The sequence below is a fragment of the Leopardus geoffroyi genome, chromosome A1 (assembly GCF_018350155.1).
Source record: "Leopardus geoffroyi isolate Oge1 chromosome A1, O.geoffroyi_Oge1_pat1.0, whole genome shotgun sequence".
In the NCBI taxonomy this organism is placed as follows: Eukaryota; Metazoa; Chordata; class Mammalia; order Carnivora; family Felidae; genus Leopardus; species Leopardus geoffroyi.
The window spans coordinates 190,560,698-190,582,929 of record NC_059326.1 but is presented as its reverse complement, the minus strand read 5'-3'; the positions used below and the strand labels follow the sequence as shown (position 1 = coordinate 190,582,929).

General features: G+C 39.3%; 1 protein-coding gene across 2 annotated transcripts; it reads right to left on the bottom strand.

Moving 5' to 3' along the window:
• Positions 1 to 6,854: 6,854 nt before the first annotated feature.
• On the bottom strand, positions 6,855 to 21,776 carry HAVCR2 (hepatitis A virus cellular receptor 2). 2 transcript variants are annotated; one of them, XM_045503726.1, is made up of 7 exons: positions 21,029 to 21,776; positions 19,202 to 19,540; positions 18,213 to 18,296; positions 14,280 to 14,320; positions 12,663 to 12,789; positions 9,287 to 9,323; positions 6,855 to 7,418 (listed from the first exon to the last, which is right to left on the bottom strand). In XM_045503726.1, the coding sequence occupies exons 1-7, from the start codon at positions 21,081 to 21,083 to the stop codon at positions 7,259 to 7,261; spliced, it is 843 nt and encodes a 280-aa protein (XP_045359682.1). In that variant the 5' UTR covers positions 21,084 to 21,776; the 3' UTR covers positions 6,855 to 7,258. The 2 variants fall into 2 exon arrangements, with proteins under 2 accessions (XP_045359682.1, XP_045359693.1); XM_045503737.1 differs by lacking the exon at positions 18,213 to 18,296.
• Positions 21,777 to 22,232: the final 456 nt, after the last annotated feature.

Genomic DNA, 22,232 nt, shown 5'->3' with positions numbered 1-22,232 from the left:
CACATGTTTTTTTCTGCAAAATAGAAAATACATCAAGTCACTATGTGTTTAGTTGGGGGTCTGCTGTTAGACTCTATGACACCTGTACCACTTCATGCATTCACCCAATTAATATTTATTGAGCACCTGCCATGTGCCAGGCCATCTTTATTCTATGAGAGTCATTTAGAATTTTATAGAGTTAAATTAAGGAAGCGGTAAGGACAAGGAATAGTATTCCCAGCAAAGAGGAAACAAATGAAGACAGCACCAAAAAATGCTTTGCTGTACTATTTGGAATCTAGTATGCAGGTCTACTATATGCTTACTATCTTTTATTGTAGTCAGTTGGTTGGCTATGAGGCTTTCCTGATGGACAAATACTTACAAATCTGTGTTTCTATGGTACCTGTATCATGGCTTGAGTTTGCATATAGCAGGCATATATTCAGTCTGTCAGTCGACAAATTCTTATTTAGTATCCACTCTGAGCCAAGTATTGTACTAGGCATCTGGGATATGAAATGAAGGGTAGAGTACTTTATAGTTGGGTATTGGGGAAGGCAAATCACATGGAAATAAAAGCAAATAAATAGAATTTCCAACTCAAATAAACTATGCAGGAAATATACTAGACTAAAGCTAGGCAGGTTGGTACTTCAGAGTGGGTGGTCAGGGACACTCATGACACTTAACCCACAAAAAATTAAAAAGACAGCTCTGCAAATGGTCTGCGAGAAGTACCCCAAACAGACAGATCAGCTCCATCGAAAAAGGTACCAGAACCAGGAAGAACTTAATTTGTTCTGGAATCGGAAAGGAGAGCAGCATGGCTGAAATAGAGTGAATAAGAAAACGTTGGGGAAGTCAGACAAAATCCAGTCCCGTGGGAAGTTGTTGAAAGGTTTTAAATAACAAAGCAATTGAACCTGGTTGATGACTTTAAAAAAGAAAAAGAAACTGCTTTGGCTGCTGTGTAAGGAGAATGGATTCTGAGGAGAGCAAAAGTGAAATGGGGGGTACCAATAGGAGGGTATTCCTTAGATGGAGGAGTGGGTGCATGGATGGAAGGAAGGAAGGAAAGAAGGAAGGGAGGGAGGGAGGGAGGGAGGGAGGAAGGAAGGAAATTAATGAGTAAATAAATAATAACTGTGATTACAAAGGAGCAAGGCCTATGAGAGTCACATGACCTATGTATTTTTAGCTTAAACTGGTTCTTAAGTCAAATTCCAAAAAACCAAAAATTACTTTGAGATAAAGGAACGTTGTTGGAGTAAATAGTTTTCTAAAATGACTGCCTTGAGAAAGATAATATACATTTAGCAATATGATGACTGGCATATCTATTTAAAAATATACTGTTTTATAATCATAATACTTGAAACACAACCACATCTTTTGATCCTACAATTCCATATCTAGAATTCTATGCCTTGAAACTGCATAAATACACATAGGTTTTTGTATGAAGAATGTTCCTTGCAGCCTTGTTTGAAATGGAAAAAAAAAAAAAAAGGCCCTAAATATAGATGCATAGGGAAGTGATTTAATAGATTATGCACATGTGTTCTACTTAATACTACTCAGTTATCTAAGTGAACGTTGTTGTCCCATGTAATCTGACATGGACAGATGGCCTTCTACGAATAGTGGGAAAACTAAATTACAATGTACGTCTTGGTGTGTGTATGAGAGAGAATAGGAAATGGTCCAGACCTGTACCAGTACTGTAGACACTGGCCACATGTGGCTAAAGAGCACTTAAAATGTGACTAGTCAGAATTGAGATGTGCTCTAAATATAAAATACTCACTGGATTTTGAAGCATAAAATGGGGGGGAAAAAAAGGAACTCATTAATCATGTTTATATTTATTCTACATTAAAATGACAATACTTTAAATGACTGGGCTTAAAAAAATCTATTAAAAATTACTTTCACCTGTTTCTTCTTATTTTGTAAATGTGGCTAGTAGAAAATTTTAAATTACCTGTATAGCTTTCATTGCATTTCTACTAGATGGTGCTGGTGGAAAAGAATGAAGCAAAAACACTGATTATTCCTGGGGAATGAGATTGGGGAGAAATTTGGATAAGGAGGACAGGGAATAGGGACATTCACCTTTAACCTAAACTCTATTATATTTTTCAAAAAGAATTTAACTTCAAATATTAAAAATCAATAACTGAATAACAAGAAAAGTCTGTAGTTAACAGTATTTTACCATGTTAATGTCTTGGTCTGGACAAACATACCATGGTTATGTAAGTTGTTAACATTGGCAGAAACTGGTGACTACAGGAACCCTGTATTATCATTGCAGTTTTTCCGTAAATCTTGAAGTATTTCAAAATAAGAAGATAAAAAACAATAATAAGGGAGGGGCGCCTGGGTGTCTCAGTCAGTTGAGCATCCAACTTTGGCTCAGGTCATGATCTCACCCTTTGTGAGTTGAAGCCCCACGTCTGGCTCTGTGCTGACAGCTCAGAGCCTGGAGCCTGCTTCGGATTCTATGTGTGTCTCTCTCTCTGCCCTTCCCCCACTCATGCTCTGTCTGTCTCTCTCTCTCAAAAATAAACATTTAAAAAAAATAATAGGGCACCTGGGTGGCTCAATTGGTTAAGCATCTGACTTCAGCTCAGGTCATGATCTCACAGTTCATGAGTTCAAGCCCCGTGTGGGACTCTGTGATGACAGCTCAGAACCTGGAGCCTGCTTCACATTCTGTGTCTCCCTCTCTCACTGCCCCTCCCCTGCTCACACTCTGTCTCTCTCTCTCTCTCTCTGAAATAAATAATAAACATTAATAATAATAACAATAATAATGGAAAAAAGCAATCTAACAAGATATGTGTCTTCTGCTTCATAGAGATTCTTACTTAGTCTCAATATACTGTAAGGTAATTAGCTCCAAATTGTATGTCCCAGCCAGAGTGCCCCTCGTAAACTCATTTGCTTCAAGTAAGGCAGCTAGGATAGCTGTCATATGTCTTAGTTTTTACCTAAGATTCCATTTAGTTCAGGTAATGCTTTTTTCCCATGGTGATTACAAGCTATTTTGCTGCCGTTTACATAATAGGAATTTCTGTTGAAGTTGGAGGTTGCTGGAGAGAATGATGAAAAGCACTGCTCCCCCAAGAACCTTCTGGAAACCTAGCCAGTGAGCAGATTTTAAAGCTCCTTCCCCCTTGGATTCCTACTTCAACCCTTAGATTCAGCTAATACTAAGTTCAAGAGATTTTTGCTAAGACATAGTGGTGAACTTTGGGATAGAGAAATGAATCAAAAATCAATATTATAATATAGTTATATATATTATAATATACAATCTATTTGTTGCAATATAACCAAACTGTTGGAAATAATCTTCACCTACATTTATACATTTGTTACTTTTTACTGAAGTGTTTTCTGAACAAGAACTAAACTCAGCATGCAATGGGCCAGTAATGGCAAATGAAACCACAACCACAGGTAAAATTTAAAACAGATCAGATATAGATATATAGAATATGGATATTTCAGAGCTGACAAAAATAAGGTAAACACTGCATTGGAGTAAGAAGTATTTCTATTTTACATGAACCAGGTTTAAATGAATGAAAAAGTACAAATACAAAATGTAGAAATTACAAAGGACGACATATCAACTTACCATGAAACAGGTTGCAAATACAGAATATAAAACTATAATGAAATATTTTCCAAAAGTGACCCACCCACAAAACAATTACATTAAAATAATGTGCACATTTAGACAAACGTCCCATTACCACCACCACCACACATGAATAGCTTAAACAATCATTAAAAAAAAAAAAAAAAAAAAAAAAAAAAGCCTCACTGCTTTCTCTGGAAAAGGAGACTCACATAAGCAGAAGGAATTCAAACAAGAATTCACAAAAGATAATCACTACCATGAGTAAATGAGTGACTTGGAATGACCTTTATCATTGTAGTCAACATTACTGAGAAAAAGACACAGAGGATCTACAAGCCTGAAACAGTTCTGACTCATACTGCTCCTTTGCACAAATTTTCCACTGAAAATGGGCTAAAATCTGAGCCTTCCTCAGGCTTGAGAACTTTTCAGCCAAATGGTCCAGAGGCCCCTCTCTTTTTCCCCACTTAGCAACTGAGTCCCACAAAAAGGTGGTGGAAAAATCTTAAACACTGCAGCTCTGGGGCATCTCTCTATACTTTTCTCCAGAAGGATCTAAACTTTCTGAATAAAAAATGGAGACAAAATTGTGTTCAGCTTAAGTTTTTGAATTTATACTTAAATGAGAAATGAAAAATACTAATAGGCATGAGGGGGGTACCCGAAAATCAACTAATGAGGGATTGAACTGTTTGGAATTTCTGCCTTGGGAATTCCAAATCTAGAAGTGATTCAGATAAAACATGGGAAGACCTTACTTTTTCAGTCTAAAATGATCAGGGAGCCCCCTTTTGTCCTGGGGTCTCTTATGGAAGAGCTATAGAGAAAAAATCCTAAGATGCTTCTAAGAGCAAGCCACATATTCAGTCTTATTACATTGTTTTTAATTAAGTTACCCATTGACCTCCTGGGCCCTTTGGAGCAGCCTTGAAGATTTCTGTTCCCCATTCTGCCACCTTCCCCCTTCCAAATAACTGGTGTAGAATAGATCCCACTCTGACAACCAGGGTTCCAGTCCTGGCTTACTGCCAGCCTTGACCTTGAATTTAGCTTATCCTAGGCTCCATTTCTTTCTATGGTGAGGAGGGCAGACAGAAAAACATTGCTATAATGCTTAAATCTAATTTTTTTTTATTATAAAAGAAAATAATTCAAACAATTTTACAAGCACATAAAAGGAAAAAGTGGAAGTCTGCCTCATGACCATTTGCCCCTGTGGGATAACCATATTGATTTTGGAATATTCTTCTAGATTTTTTAAGGCAAAAGAAAACATTAGCATCAACAATATATACTATTCTAGAACTTTTTTTTTTTTTTTTTTTTTTTTTTTTTTACTTAGCAATATGGCATTCTTCTCTGACAAGTAAGTAACATACGCTACACGAGAATCAGGATTTCGTCTGTTTAACTCACTGCTGTTTTTAGGGACTAGAACAGTATCTGGCACATAGTAGGTGCCAATAAGTGTTCACCAACTGAATGAATGGAATGAATCCTCCTTACTGTCAGATGAACTACAAGTTCTACAGGGTCAGGGATATGTCTGTTTGGTCTCTCTCTATGGTCTCAGCACGAGAGTACCTGACACATAGTAAGCACTTAAATATTCATTGAATTAGCAAAACAGCTCAATGATGAAACCACTTAATTCTTAAGTGAAACCACTTAAATGCACCAGTGTGTTGAGATTACAATAATCAACTTTTCCCCAATTGACATAAAAAGTCCCCTACAAACACCATTGCAATAATCATCCTGTATACATACCATCGTTTAAAGACTTTTAAATAATAGGATAAGAATCTCTTTCCAGGAGGGATGTGGTGGTGGGAACCATTGATATGGTTCAAATGTGTCTGAAGTCCTTTCCCTCTAGAATTTCATAACTTTAAAACAGTTACAGTTAATTCTTCATCTTGTATGAGAGTTGCTCCCTATAATTTTATGAAATGATCTCCCTTATATATCTCCCAGTAGAAATCCAGTGATTCCCAAAACTGTCTAAATGCAGCCCAAACATTATAATTCACACAACAAAACTGCCAGAGACTCCTGGAAATAAACAGGCTGCCTACATCCTTGGTGACCAACATTTTCTGCATACAGCATCGCAGCGATTTAGTTATTACCTGGGGAGGGGTAGTTTTCAGGCAGCAACAGGTCCTTCTCATTGATTCTTTATATACTGAGGAGGCTCAGCAGAAAGGGGGACACAGACAAGAGAGTAACAGACTTTCAAAGGCCTGAGCTAAGGAGCAAACACCACTTTGAACTAGATAAGAACAGATTTGAGAGCTTAGGAGTGTCTGTAAGTTCTCCAAGAAGAGCTCTAAGTTCTGCAATGGAAAAGTCTTTCCAGAAGGCTGCCTTTCTGCTTATGTTTTTCGTTCCAAAGGCATTTAGTACATTTCTATTATGTGGGAGAGCCGTGCCAGGCACTGGGCAGGCAATGAGTAAGAGAAGACAAACTTAGTCGCCACCACCTTGGAAATGAAGTTTAGGGACCACAGCCTTTCCATCACAGGATTTGATGCCGATAAATATAGATTGCTGCAGCCCTGTGCTTTCTTTCCACCAGGAAACAGAATTTGTGTACAAGTCACTGCTTCTTCTTCTATGAAAAACATAGCTCCAGTTCTCTCCATGAATGGAGAAGTTGGTCAGAGATATTTCCTTTTGAGTGCACCCCAAGCAAAACTTGGCAACACACGGAGCACACTTCCTTTTTCTCTAGGAGCTCCTTCACACCACAGGACTTGCTAGGCAGTCTACTTAACTGGCAAAGGAGAGCTGTGCAGCGGCACTTACTGGGAAACAATCAATATTCAAAGAAGCATAAGTCTTGAGACTCAGAGAGAACCTTCGAGACCATCTACTCCTCCTCTAATAGCTTCTAAACTTTTTATGGGTCACAGAACTCTTTGAAACTCAGTGGCCCCTTTAGACTTTCTGTACCAAAAAGACATGCACATATCTTAACACATAATTTTCCCTATATTTTCAGTAGCTCTGTGGATACATCATGTGACTGAATTTCCTGGAATTCTTGGGACCACATATTAAGAATTCCTAGCCCAGGGGTGCGTGGGTAGCTCAGTCAGTTAAGCATCCAAATTTGGCTCAGGTCATGATCTCACAGTCTGTGGGCTTGAACACCTCATCGGGCTCTGTGCTGACAGCTCACAGTCTGGAGTCTATTTCAGATCCTGTGTCTCGCAATCTCTCTGCCCCTCCCCCATTCGTCCTCTGTCTCTGTTTCTGTCTCTCTCTCAAAAGTGAATAAACATAAAAAAAAAAAAAAAAAAAAAAAAAAAAAACAATTCCTACTCTATATAAAAGCCCATTTGAACTCTAATGACCCAATTAGCATGCTCTGAATTGGGTAGCCCCACTGGCTGAAATACAGAGGTGATGTTGTACCTAAATACAGTGTAGGACACAGTTCCATCCCTATGTGAGCTAATTATCTCCCAAAATGTAAAAACTCTGCTTGGTGGCCATGGACAGGGCCTCTAAAACCAATCAGCTGACACATTTCATAGTTTTCACAATGATACCATGCTCAAAAATGAAGTAGTGGGATCTGGCGGGTTAAAGGGTTAGACCTCGGGATTGTCAGGATAGTTGCTCGCTGTTGACATAGCAGTAGTATTCATATGGATCTTCCATTTCATATATGTTCTCCTCAATGATATAGATGTTTTCCTCCGAGTGCACTCCTTCTGCTACTGTATTTGCTAACCCTGAGGGAGCGACGTTGGCCAAAGTGACCAGGCTGTGGAAATAAATGTTACAGTTGAGTTAAGCATTTCCTGGGCAGCACAGAATAGAGTTAAGATAAGAGGCTTTGCTGAAGAGACAACAACCAAATATAGTACATGATCCTTGATCAGGTCCTAACTAGGAAAAAAAAAAAAAAAGCCATAAAATAGCAGTAAAACAATTTGTGGAACAGTTGAGGAAATTTGAATTCCTTTGAATTAATCTTAATTTTCCTAAGTATAAAAATGGCATCGTGTTGGAAGGAGGTACAGACTGAAGTGTTTAGGTGAAGGGGGAAGATGTCTGAAATGTCCTTACAAATAGTTCAGAAGAAACGTTCTCTGTAAATAGAGAAACAAACAAAGCAAGCAGGTCCAAATCTCAAACCATGAGTTTGGTTGAAGCGTTCTGTTGTTCTTGTACTATAACTTCAATTCTTCTGTGGACTTGAACAGTTTCAAAAAGAAAAAAAAAAAAGGAAATATTTTATGGATCCAATCAGACTTGAGTTTGAATTCTGTCTGTCACTTACCAGCCATATGACCTTGGATAAATTGAGTGGTTGGGTTTTTGTTTGTTTGTTTGTTTTCATTTACTCAGTCAAGAAATTTTTAGTGTGTTACACACTGTGCTACAAAGCAAGAAATGCAGCAGTAAACAATACACAAAAATCCCATGAAGGCTGCGTATTAACAAACTTTGTGTCTCAGGGTCCTCATCTATAAAATGGGAATAATAAACATTCTATTTTACAGGGCTGCTGTAAGGAGCATTTATTCATTCAATCATCAGATGTGTAGGTGTCTACTAAGCATCACATACTGTATCAGGGGATATAGTTGTTAATGTGGCAACAACTTCCTAACGTTCTACAGAGCTTACCTTTATAAGTAGGGATGAACATTAACCAACTAATTTCACCAAATAATGAATTAATGCATGTAAATATCACCCATGGGTAATATCACATTTCAAGTTTCAGTTCTAATAACAGATCCTGGCACAGATGATCAAAAGCCATTGATAATTAAATTGTTTTATTTGGCTTTATTTGGCTCTTTTTACTGCAGAGTATTTTGTCTTAATTAATACACTATCTATATTTACCTAAAATCACTCATGGTTTAGATATAATTCAAAGGGATAAGTCATTTTTTTTTCTTGAAATGTACTGCATTCTACCCATGTGCCAAATATCACTAAATTCTAGTACACGCTATATAAGCTTCGTATATTTGGAATGGGGAGGTGTGCATGTGTGTATATGTACACATATGTATACAGTCAAAAACAGATACCGAGACTGCAGTATAATAGACCAGTAGATCTCAACCCTGTTTGCATATTAGAATCACCTGGAAAACTTTCAGAAAAACACCTATACTTAGGTCTCATCCTCAAAGATGCTAATGTATTTGCTCTGGGGTTGGCAACAGTATGTTCAAGTGCCCTAGGTGATTCTAATAGGCAACCCAAGTTAAGAACGCCTGGGCTGAGCTATAAAAGCCCTGAAAGTAGAGTCTGGGTTTCTTGCTCACTTTTGTAACCCAAAGCTCAACCCAGAGCCCGGATGTAGTTCAATCACTAGAAGGGTCAGTTCATTGAAAAAAAAAAAAAAAAAACAAGAATCATTAATATACAAATAAGCATTTCCTATCAATAGGTAGATGAATTCTATAATTCTATACCTTAACTTTAGTCAATGAAGCTAGAGAAATCAGTAAGTAAAACAGAGCAGTGTGTTTAATTGGCATTACATAAATCTAAGGTAAGAAGGAAGTACAAGTTTAAATCCCAGGGCCAGGCTTCTAAGAGCAAAGCCATATTAGAATAGGGGCCTCCAAGATTCCCACCTTCCCCTACCCTACCCATTACTCTTACCTCGAATTCTGTAACTTCTCTTTGCTATAAGAATACCCTAGGTAAAATGTGGAAGAAAAGTCCATTAAAACTGCTCTCATAAAACAAATGAGTTAGGAAATAAAATGAACTCACTGAAGGCAAGGATTGTTTAAGAAAATCTGGTCTCCCCTTGGACTGAATTAAATCAAACTACCAATGTCTGTCTTGGATTGTTACATGGACTCTTCTAGAAAGCAATAAAGATACATTTTTCACATTCAGGAAATACATGGAGCATCTGGTAGGCACTGGGAATGCAAAGGTGAATTGTGAGCCCTGACTTCTGAAAGCTTGTGTTCTAGTGAGGGGGGCATTGAAAATAATAATTTCTAATTGTGGAACCAACAATGCACTGTAACAGATGACTGAGAAGGTGGTCAGGAAAAAACTCTCAGGAGGGGTAAACTTTAAGCTCTGTTCTGAAAATAAAGAAAATGAGTCAGCCAAGTGAACAGGCAGGGGAAGAATTCAGGCAAAGAGAATCCCTGGTAATGATGAGTATGGCTTCCTGAAACTGAAAATATGGCTGAAATAAGAAAACAGCCCAAGATAAGTTCTGAGAGGTAGGCTGGGGATAGCTCCTATAAGACCTTTTAAGTCATAATCTAGACTTTGGATATTATTCTATAAAATAAGAATCTTACTCTTATTCCTATAAGAAATCATTGGAGGACAGAAATATGAGCTGACTGGGTTTTAAGAAGATCACTCTAACTCCTATGTGGGGAATAGATTAAAAGCAGGTATTTAGAAAATGAAGAAGTTAAGTAGAGATCATGATGCCTCACATCACAGTAAGGTGGTGATCAAAAGAGATTCAGAATAATGAATGTATTTTACATATATTTTGGAGAAAGTCTGAAGGAATTAAAATTGGATTTTATGTTAGAAGGAAACAGGATTCTAGGATGGCCTATGGCATTCTGGCTTAAACAACCAGATGGATGGTAGTGAAACGTTACAATGGGAAAGACCAGAGAGGCAAAGGCCGTGTTCTGGGAAGGTGGAATATAGACTCTAGACCTCCATTTGGGACATGTTAAATGTGGAAGGCATCTAAGTGGAGGTATCAACAGGACAAACACTCAGAGTTGGAGGGGGGAATTAAAGATGACATTTAAACCTATGGAAATAGACACCATCACCTAGAGGGTATAGAGAAAGGGAAAGGGCCAGTCCTGAGGAATAGGAATATCTAAAGGTCAATCAGAAGAGGAAATAACAAAAATGACTGAAAATGGATGGCCAATGAACTAGGAGAGTGGTGTTTTAGAAGCCAAGAGAAGGAATACTATCTAGAATGAGTGAGAGTCAATTTGATTAAATATTGCTGAAAGATTGACTACAATGAAGACAGAAGTGTCTATTGGATTTAGCAAAATGGAGGTTGTCAGTGAGCTTGACTAAAACTATCTCCATGGTGCTTAAGGGATGGAAGCTAGATGATGGGCTGAAGAGTTCAGGGGGTACAAAGTAGGAAAAATTCATCTGAGAAATATGGCTGTGAAGGAAAACAGAAATGGGAGTAGCTAAAGAGGAATATGTGAGTTAGAACATATTTTTATGCTGATGAGAATAGAATGAATAGAAAGGGAGAGGTAGATAATTCTAGAGAAAGGGGTAAAAGGAGTAAAAAGGGGTAAAAGTCTTAGCTAAGTCTAAGGACATGGAACAGGTCTTTTATACTTCATCAGTTGAGTGAGAAATGAGAGGGGTTTGAGTGGTACTGAGGTATGCTCGCTCATCTCAGAGAGTGCCCTAGAAAGATACGGAATTGCTGGTTGTATTGCTACCAATTTATGGCTTTGATGTCATGACTTAAAAACCTGTCACTTTGGTCATAAGATTTTGTCTAGCAACCTGTAGACCACAAATCAAACAGGACTTTCCTATCTGTCCTTCGAAGTAGCCATGTTTTTGGAGTAATACATATGTGTGTATAAAGTGTCCAACTTCTCCCATTCATTATCTTCACTTCAAGCCTCTTTGCACCAGCTGAAACGGCATGGCAGAACTTGAAAGGCTAGTGAGTACTAGCGTTGCTCTTTTTCAACCTGTAGACTTTGCATTCATGTGATCAATTCACAAACTCCACTACTGCCTCTGTGCAAACCCAGGTAAGTGTGGCTGGGGTAGTTTCTTTCCGTGAACAATCCATTTACCGAGGATAGCAGAATAGCATAATGGTAAGGAATAAGAGAGTCCTGCTTTCAAATTCTGTATCTAATAACTGTGTGGCTCTGGCAAGCATGTTCATTCTCTATTTGGTAAATTAGAATAATATTAGTATCTTTCTCATTAAGGTAATCATGAAGATTTAATGCCCATAAAGCACTCAGCAGCTTTAAGTCACACAATTAGGGTGACCAATTCATCCTGGTTTTCCCTGGACTGTCCCAGTTTTAGCATTGGCAGGATCACATCCTAAGGCCCCTTCAGTCCTGGGAAAATCTGGGGTGGTTGGTCACCCTATATGCAGTCCATGTTTTAAGTATTAGTAGGAAGGGTTGCTAGAATGTACTAAGCCCTGGGGTATAAGGTCTTGGCCTCTGTCCTCAAAGAGAAGAGAATATATCACAAGTATAAAAGTGTGCAAAGTTTTTGGGGTGATGACGATGTTTGGGTCTTGATTATAGTGATGGTTTCCCATGCATAATCATCTACTGAAACTCATCAAGTTGAACGTACTTCAAATATGCAGCTATTATATATGAATCATACCTCAAAAAGATTTTTTTTAATAAAAATAACTTAGAAAACAATGTGTGTGCTGAGTGCCATGATAGAGCAAAATACAAATGCTGCAATCCTGGCCATGACCTATTGGTAAAAGGACTTGTCACCCCTCTCTCTAAAGACCTGTGCCTGAGAAACAAATAAGATAGAAAAACACACAGAAATTACTTTCTGTTGTCGCACTTCCTAATAAACTTAATTCATGAATTAAAGAAGTTTATTTTCTTAACGAAAGGTAAGAGAACAGGTGCTAGAATCAGTCTGCTTGAATTTCAATTCCAGCTTTGCCTCTTATGGATTCTGAAACCTTGGGAAAGAGGCTCACCTTCTAGTAGCTATAGTTTCTTGCACTATAAAACGGTGATAAATACTACCTACCACATGAGATGGTGACGATAAAATGTACGTAAAACGTTTAGCACCAGGCCTGCATATTACATGGTAAAGCATTGCATAAAAATTAGCTATTATTATTGTTAGGTTTGGAAGGACTACAGGGTACTCAGTTTAATCACCTTCAGGTATAAATACAAACTTACATTTGTATCTAGGTTTGTGTTGGTTCCTATTTTAACAGTTCCTTATCAGAGGGAGAGAGTTGCAACATCAACCAACTTACATGTGAGAATTAAAGCAGCAATGATAAGAATGAGAGTCAGCCCAGCAGAGATCCCCACTCCAATGTAGATGCCTATTCTGGTAGTCACAGCAGAGTCTTGTAATGCGTTAGCCAATGTGGGTATTTGCTACGGAAACACAAACAGAATTGCAGCAGATGGGCAGAAATCAGTTGTGTGCTCAGCTAGTCTCGTGACGTACGGCACCAGAGGAGTGCAGGGACCTTGAGACCGTGCATGATCTATCTCCTTCTAGACAAGCCTCAAACCACCCAAAGAACGGGATCAGCATAATCCTTAAACTTAGCAAGGGAATAAAGTGTGCTGCTTCTACAATGTGGGGGGGGGGGGGGGGGGGGGAGACAAGGAACTCTTAATAAATGGACTCCCCTCCCCCACAAACATAAATAGGTTTTAGGGTGGAACCCTGTTCATCCAAGGTCCCCTGGTGTTCCAGGGAGTTTCAGAGTGGTTTAAACTTGGTGCCTTGCAGAGAAGCCCCCACCTTCACAGAAAAACTGATTCAAGGGCCAGGCCTTTGCAGCCAGACAGTCCTGGGTTCAAATCCCAGCTCTGCCATCATCTTGGAGAGTTCTTAGGAAAATGAAGTAACAAGATATACAAAATGCCTAGCACAGGGCCTTGTATGCAGTAAATGCAATCAATGCTTACGTGGTGATAGGTATTGTGGCTATTTCTCTAATTAATTTTATTAATTTTATTTTTTAACTGAAAGCCATAACATTCTTCTGCTTTCAAAATTTTAGTCCATATTCTCCCTTTAAAAGCAACAATGATAAATAATTTTAAAACAAAGAAGTCAAAGAAATTAAATTTTCCACTTATTCAATCAACTTTTACTACAGGAGTGCTATATGCAAGATACTGTGCATTAAATACTATGGATATACAGAGGTACTTAGAGTCAGTCTTTGGTCACAAAGAGGGGCAGGGACAAACACAAAGTGCTGAGCCTTGGTTGTGAACACACAAGTAGGGGACTTAGTCAAATGAATGCAGACTCCTGTATACATCCTCAAAGAATTTTTAAGTCACTACTATAAGCTTAATATCTAGGGGATTCCCTTTTGCTCTGAGAAAGTGGGGGACACTAAAATTGTGGTTAATTAAAATATTGATTTGTTTATACTTCGATATATACATTGTTGACTACAAATACTCCTGACTAGTGTCTTGTCAGACATAAATAAATTTACACAATCTTTCTCATCAGGGTTACCATGCAAGCGAGAAGAAATATATTCCAGGGATATGGAGGGTCTTTGAACCCTCCACAGCGGTTCGCAGTTGTGAAATATGAGAAGAGAAACAAGAAGCTAGTGGTTTTGTGTTTTTGTTTTCCAGCACTTACTATGTGCTAGGCACTTTACACTTACCCCCTCATTCCATCCTTAGATGGCTAGAAGTGCCCTCATCAACATGTTACAGCGGAGGGCTCTGAGGCTAATGGAGAGTGAGGCATGTTTTCACCAAAGGAGAGGAGCAAACAAGAATGAAGACTAAAGCCAAACTTTCTTTCCTCTGAGTTGAATATGAGGTTAGCATGCGCGCACCCACGCACACATGCATACACGCACACACATGTCCATGTCACTTACAGTTTGATTTTTATCATGGAGGGCCTCCAGTGTCCGTGTCTCTGCCATAAAGAGAAAAAAAACAGCTGATAGAATAGTCAAGAACGTTTTCTTTTATCTGAGTTTTAAAAACTCTTAAAGATGCCTAGAATCATATTTGAAATTAACCCTACTCTATACTCTTCACAATAAGTAATTGTGCGACCAACAAAATTTTCTAAACACTTACAAATCAACGATTTGATACGGATGACCATATTTTTTTATCCAGATAATGAACCTGACTACTTATGTTCTATGAACTGGAGACCTCTGCCAGGAAAACCTCTGTCGAATATGTGGTTTGTTGTGTCCACAGCACCCCAAAGAGGGCAGCAAATTTCCAACAACATTGATAACACTCAACCAGGCATTATATTGTAATGAGACTTTGAAAGATAACAAAAGTTAATTTTCTTAAAAAAGTTTAACATTTACTCATTAAGAGGGAGACGGGGTATTTCATTGCCTAAAAATGAGAGTAATAATAACTATAGCTATAATTTACCATGAGCTGACATGGTGCTAAATTCTTTGAACAAAGTATCTCATTTAGCATTCAAAACAACTATCCTAAAGTAGAGACTATTAGCCCCATGTCGCAGACGAAGAAGCTGAGAATTAGGAAGTTAGGGGACTTACCCAGAGTCACAGAGATTAGTGAATAACAGAAATGGCCTTTCGATTTAGGTCTGCATGGCTTTAAACAAGACACTCTGAACGATGTCCCTTTCAACAACCTTTACTTTTGCATTGTCACTACCAAGTGGTCACATTGCCCAGGTGCCATCTCACCTTCTTTCCTTTTTACTCATTCATTTCTTTACCTGCTTATCCATTTGATGAACATGTACTACACCCCTTCTCTGTGCCAGGCCCAGGGTATAGAGCCGCGAACAGCATGGGCACAAGCCCTGACCTCACAGATGCTGCTTTCTAAAAATCAATAGATGGTTAGCTTTGGGAAAATTAAGGATGCCTACTCATTTATCTGGCTGAGTCAGAGGCTCTGAAACTTCTTAAATGTCATGGCCACTTTCTGGAAGCCTAAAAATCTAAATCCTTTAAGGCAGGACTCCTGCTTTAACAATGATTTTTTTTTTTAATTTCTTTTTTTAACATTTTGTTTTATTTTTTGAGAGACAAAGAGAGACAGGACATGAACAGGGGAGGGGCAGAGAGAGACAGGAAGACACAGAATCCAAAGCGGGCTCCAAGCTCTGAGCTGTCAGCACAGAGCCTGATGCAAGACTCGAGCCTGAGCCGAAGTCAGACGGTTAACCAACTGAGCCACCCAGGCATCCCAACACACCATGATTTTAATATTAATATTTTACTATTCTCAGCCTAAAATTATTTTTAAAAAAGAGGAAGTAAAAGAGATTATCTTCCACTTACCTTTGCTCTTATTACCCAAAAAGGAATTTAAAGCATAAAAACCACATTGGTGGAACTACTAAGTAAACATGAATCTTAACCACACACAAGATTTTCTAATGTAAATCCAGTTTCTGCTTCCCTGTAATTATTTTTCTTGGCCTAAATGATAAGACTGACTTCTCTTTTTTTAAATTTCGATTTACAGTGAAAATGACCCAACAGCACTCCATTTTATAGATTATCACAGATTATTTTCACATAGATAGTCATCAACCAAGTGAGTGGGACAGTTGGAAAAAGTTGCTTTGATTTTCCCAGAGAAACCAAGACTTGGCTGGAGTGGAGGTAGCAACAGGGTGGCACGTGAGAGTCTTAAAAGTTTATGAATTTGTAGTTACCATCTAGTACATATTATATGCCAGACATGGTGCTTAGTACTTTATTTGCCCAACAGCTTTTAATCTTCACCACAATAAGTAGGTACTATTATTTTTCCATTCTTCAGATGAAAAACCTGATTCTCAGAGAGGTACTTTACCTAAGATCACACAACTATTCATTGACAAACCTGAGATTTAGGCCAAGTCTATCTCCAGAGCTGAGGATTCACCGTGACCCTGTCCTGCATCCTTCAGGTGGAAGAGACATTACATTGTTTTGTGTTCAAGATAGGTTCCATGATTCTTGAATTCTTACTTGTTAAGGTTCCATTCCACTTTATAGCAAACATATTAAATGTATCCACATTCCACACTAAAGAAAAGGTATGTATAAGTACACACAGGTTGACTTGCAGGTAACTAGTTGACATCATGTTACATATTATGGACATGCCATTAAATAATAATTTTAATTTTTATTTATTTTCCTACTTTGGAGCTGTTACATTTTTTGTTTGTTTACTTGAATATTTTCTTAGGCCGTCGAAAGCTCAGAGATTGTAGGTACTGTGCCTATATTCCCAATGAAAGAAATGCCCCCATCTTTGTTGCCCTAAAGGGAAGGAACTAACAAGTAAAAACTAAAGAGAAAAAGACTTGTTTAGGATATAGACAACTCTGAGGAAATATACTGCCTCGTGAGGAAGGTGTGTGGGTATACAGTGAATGTGCGCTTGGTGGTGATGTTATAAACAGCATTGGTAGCACAGGATGGGAATGTGGGCATACAATAAATATCTGGTATGACTTGCTTAGGCCACAATGAGGGCTACCATCTGTTCCCGCCGTATTTAATTTCCTCACTAATTGCATAAGAGATATTATCTACCAATCAGTAAACAACTACCAAATATTAAACCACTAGAGAGCTAAGGTTACTACTTACAATAATAACCAGTATTTGGGTGCTTTCTGTGGGTCAGGTACTACACTGAGCACTTTACAACCATTGTCACACTCAAATCTTTAGAACAATCTTACGCAGTAGATTACCCTCAACATAGAGGTAAGGAAACTGAGCCTCACAAAGTTTGAGCAATTTTACCTTGAGCTCACAAAGCTAGTGGGAAGAGCTGATATTTGAACCCATTCTACCTATCTATTGCTGATGTGCTTAACCACAATCACATTCTGCCTCCAGATCTTATTGGTAACATTAAGGACAATAACCAACGTGTACTGAGTACATAGTATGATCAAATACTGGGCTAAGCACTTGAGACACCCTTTCTTAGTTAAATTTCATAAGGTGGGATTTAGGATATATTTGAGATTAAGATATGGGACTTACCTGTTATTACCCTCATCTTACTGAATGGAAGACTAAGCTCCAGAGAGTATAAGAGAGACCAGGACTTTGACAGGAGACATTTAAGATTAATCTCCCTGCTCAATGTGACCTGAGGTCTGCTCTTCTGATCCTATCTTCTCTTCCAGAGCAGCATGGAAAAGTCCTTGTTGAATTACTTAAAGAATATAGCTGCTCCTTCTGAGGTTGGAATTGAGGGAAGATGATGGGCTTCATTCCAGTAAGAAGAGATCCTTGAAATCACCTAATCCAACCCCAAACATGGACTGGGATGGATTCATAACAAAACATCCCCATTCTGGGAGTCAACTGGAAAATAATGGCAATGTAATGAGTTTTTCATTAGAATTAATGTATTTAATTTTAAAACATGTCTTTTATTATTGCAATAATGGATAATAATGCAATTTTTTCCTTATTTGGCAAAATACATATATTACCAAAATTCTTTTTTTAGGGGGAGGGAGTGGGAATTTTACTAGGTTACAAAATCCAAAGATTCTGAACCCTCTCCTTGAACAGAACAGGAAGGCGAGGTCCAGGGAAGTGAAAGGCTTCAGCCCAGGTCACAGGGCTACTTGTGACTAATTCCAAATCCTAGCTCAGCGCTCCTTTTTCCCAACACAGGTTTGTCCCCACCACCCCTCTCACCACACACACTATCTCAGGTGCACAGGAACATTCACACCTCCACTCAAACCCATTTCTCATCTCTTTCCCATATTCAAAATCCTCCGAACTCAGAAAATGCCAGAAGGCTTCCTCTTACACCACTTGTATAATTACCTGAGCCATATCCCTTGGTGGTGAGCATCCTTGGAAAGGCTGTACCGAAGTCTCTGTGTGTAGGCCGAGCAGGGGTGACCTTGGCTAATGTCAGAAACCAATATAAGGATGAGACTTCTCTGAGAGCAGAGAGCTTATTTCGGGGAATCAAAGGGGCAGCAGAAAAAAATATGAAACACAACAAATGAAGAAAGGCACATGCCCAACTGCCAAACCTACCAGGACGTGTTCACTGAGAGTGTATGAGACTCTTCACATGTTGGGCAGAGGTCTGTTACGGCCATCGTCATTGCAGTCTAATTGTTAATAATAGAACTAATAGCCACACAAATGGCCATGCTAAATGCTCTTTATAAAACACTTCATAAAATCCTTCCAATGGCCTGTGTAGTAGGAATTGCCATGTTTTATAGAACAGGAGGCCACAGAGCTTAAATAACTTGCCCAAGATTACACAGCTAGTAAGAGGCAAAGTTGGATTTAAACTGAGCTTCATCAGCCACACACTATATGCTGTATAAATCTTAAAATGTACAAACACATGTACCCCGCCACTACCCACCCCACACATACACAGTCCAGTGGTTCTCAATCCTGGCTGCACAGGGAGGAGAATCATCTAAGGCAGACTTCGTAAAATCCCAGAACTCGGGCTCTACCTCCGGAAATGCCAGTTTCTCTGGTTTGTGGGTGGGGACCAAGAAGATGTAAGTGTTAAAAAGCTTTCCAGGTGATCTAATGAGCAATCAGGTTCTTAACCATTGATCTAGGCCTTTCCTCCCATTCTACAGATCCTGTCCCTGAGTTTGAAAATAGAGGAAGGGAATTAAATGTGGCTGGGCATTGTCGGTGGAGCCTGTTAAACTTTAGGCCTTAGGGACCCACTCCCAGGGCTATAATTGGGGAGATCAGAAGTGAGACCAATCAGTATATTTAATTACCTGCAGGTGAGTTTTATTCATAAAGAAGACATGCAAAGGTCCACTCACCTGGTTTGATGACCAACTCCAGGTTTGATTTTTTATCATTCATTAGGCCTGGGAATTGAATCCGGCAGCAATAGGTCCCACTGTCAGCTAGAGTCACATTCTCTATAGTCAAGGACACATCTCCTTTGTGGAAATTCCTCTTTAGCTGGTATCTGTTGGATGTCTGATATTTCAAGTTCCTTCCATCTGTGCTGAGCACCATACTATGACATTCAAACATAGGACAGGATCCCTTGCCCCAGCAGACAGGCACAAGATTCTCAGGAGTGACTGGAGAGTAGGTGCAGGGCAGAACAGCATTCTGACCCACTTCAACTACGTATTCCCCTTCCAAAGACCCTGAAGAAAGAAGTAAAGAGAGCAAGATCCAGGGAATGAGTGAGGCTGGTCCATTTCAAGAAAACTGCAAGTAATGCCATACAGAATAAAAAGAAGGGGCGCCTGGGTGGCGCAGTCGGTTAAGCGTCCGACTTCAGCCAGGTCACGATCTCGCGGTCCATGAGTTCGAGCCCCGCGTCGGGCTCTGGGCTGATGGCTCAGAGCCTGGAGCCTGTTTCCGATTCTGTGTCTCCCTCTCTCTCTGCCCCTCCCCCGTTCATGCTCTGTCTCTCTCTGTCCCAAAAATAAATAAAACGTTGAAAAAAAAAAAAAAAAGGAAACCAGTCCTGCTGTCCTGTTTGGAAGATGATCCATTTTGACAATGATTGTCGGACTTGAGGAGCATCAGAATCACCAGAAAGCCTTGTTAAAACACAGATGGCTGGGCTCAATCACTAGAGTTCCTACTTCGATAGGTCTGGGGTGGGGTATAAAAATTTGAATTTCTAGCAGGTTTCCAGTTGTTGACAGAGCTGGTTGGAAATTCACTTTGAGAACCAATGCCCTAAGAGACAATTGTGGTCTAGCCCTGTGAACATCAGAGGGCTGGGCAGATAGATAGTCAGAAAATGAGTCACTGTTAGCTAGTAAAACAGCTCACCCATCTGCTCATCGATGAAAGGCAGTTAACATAAAGCTCTCTCTTTTTTTAAGCACTCAGCACATAATGAATAAAAACTATTGGCTAAATAAGAAGCTTGTATATTTGAAACCACCCACAGGCTATTTTGAGGTTTGAAATGAATTGTCTTTAAATATATATATATTAATAATTATATATAGTGAAACATTTAAACAGTATAAAAAGGTATATGAGGGCTCCTGGGTGGCTCCGTCAGTTAAGCATCAGACTTTGGCTCAGGTCTTGATCACACAGTCCATGAATTCAAGACCTGCAATCAGGCTCTGTGCTGTGCTGACAGCTCAGAGCCTCGAGACTGCTTCAGATTCTGTGTCCTCCTCTCTCTCTGCCCCTTCCTCACTCATGCTCTCTCTCTCTCTCTCTCTCTCTCTCTCTCAAATAAATAAACATTAAAAATTTTTTTAAAAGATATATGAAAAGTATACTCCCTCTCCTTGCTCCTTCCCATTTTCTGGTTCCCCTTCCCAGAGTCTATACATTAAGGACCATTCATGTATTCCCACATGGAAGTCTAATATACATGTTATTCCCTACAACACACATCCACAAATGGAAGTCTAATATACATGTTATTCTGTTCTTTGCTTTATTCAATTAACGTTTCAACTTAGAGACATTTCATATCACTATGTTTGGTCAGCTTCACTGTTTGCATCATGGAGATATCACAAACTGATTTACCTACTCCCCCACTAGTGGGCATTTATTTAGGCTGCTCCCAAACTAGCTACTACAAACATTACAATGACCGTCTTTGTATCTTTATCTCACACTATCCAGGTGTGACAGCCCGTGCCCAGACTTACTTGTGAGTAGTGGCAGCAGCAGCAGGACACAGTCAAAGGAAAGTTGTGAAACCATGGATTCTGAAGAAGAAACGTCCAGTAATAGCTCTGTTTAGTTTTGATTCTCCAGTGGAACTGGCTACCTCTTACAATTGTATCTCCTCCACAATCACAGGAGCAACGGCTGCTCTCCCCAACTGCTGGACCAACACACCAGGCCACCTGACTACTGATCTTTCCTCTGTTAATGCTGTTAAGCCCACAGTTGCATCAAAGGAAACCCCAGTTGTCTGTTGTGCTACACCACACACATCCTGTAAGGGCTCTGATATTTATCCTGTTAGTATCAACGAAGAGGAAGCAATACTCAAGGAAGAAAAATGTCTCTCAGCCAGTCAAGAAAACTCTCTTAGCAAGTGGAGAGAGCCCTCTCATATCTCCAATGAAATAATCCTCTGTTTGGAATGGATGGCGTGTGGGTCTAGCTGGTTACCAGGGAACACAAGGCAGGAACATATCATCCATGCATTCATTCAGTCAGATCAGTCAGTTGGTTGGTCATGTGATCAATATTAATGGACTAGGAGCTGGAGAATACCACAATGAATGGCATGTCTCTTATTCTCAAATTTATGGGCCCTTTCCACCCCCGGAACTTAATTCTTAGCCTTGTCCAAACACAAACTGGGCTGTGCTATATAACCTTGTTGGATCTCAGTTTCCTCATTTATAAAATGTATAAAATGAGGAAACTGTGCTAGGTGACATATGCATGGCTCCCTGCTGTAATATTCTGACTTTGACCTGAACTTTCAAACCCTTCCACTTAGGAAAGATATTTCCTTTCTGCAGTGTTTCTCCCCCACTGCAGTGGGAATCAAGGGGACCTCAATATTCTATTACATCTTATGTAATATAATCAGATGGGATGTCTCCTCCCTCCCAGCCCTGGGGCTCTAGATGTAAATTCTCAGAAAGGGTTGAGTTTCAGCCACACTGTCCATCAGTGAGGTAACATCTCAGACCCCTGGGATAGTGACAGCCCTCAGTCTCAGCCCTGGGATAGTGACATTTCTCTAGGAACCTTAAAAGCCAATGATTCTTTAAAAAAAATTTTTAATGTTTATTTATTCTTGAGAAAGACAGAGTGTGAGCAGGGGAAGAGCAGAAAGAGAGGGAGACACAGAATCCGAAGCAGCCTCCAGGCTTCGAGCCGTCAGCACAG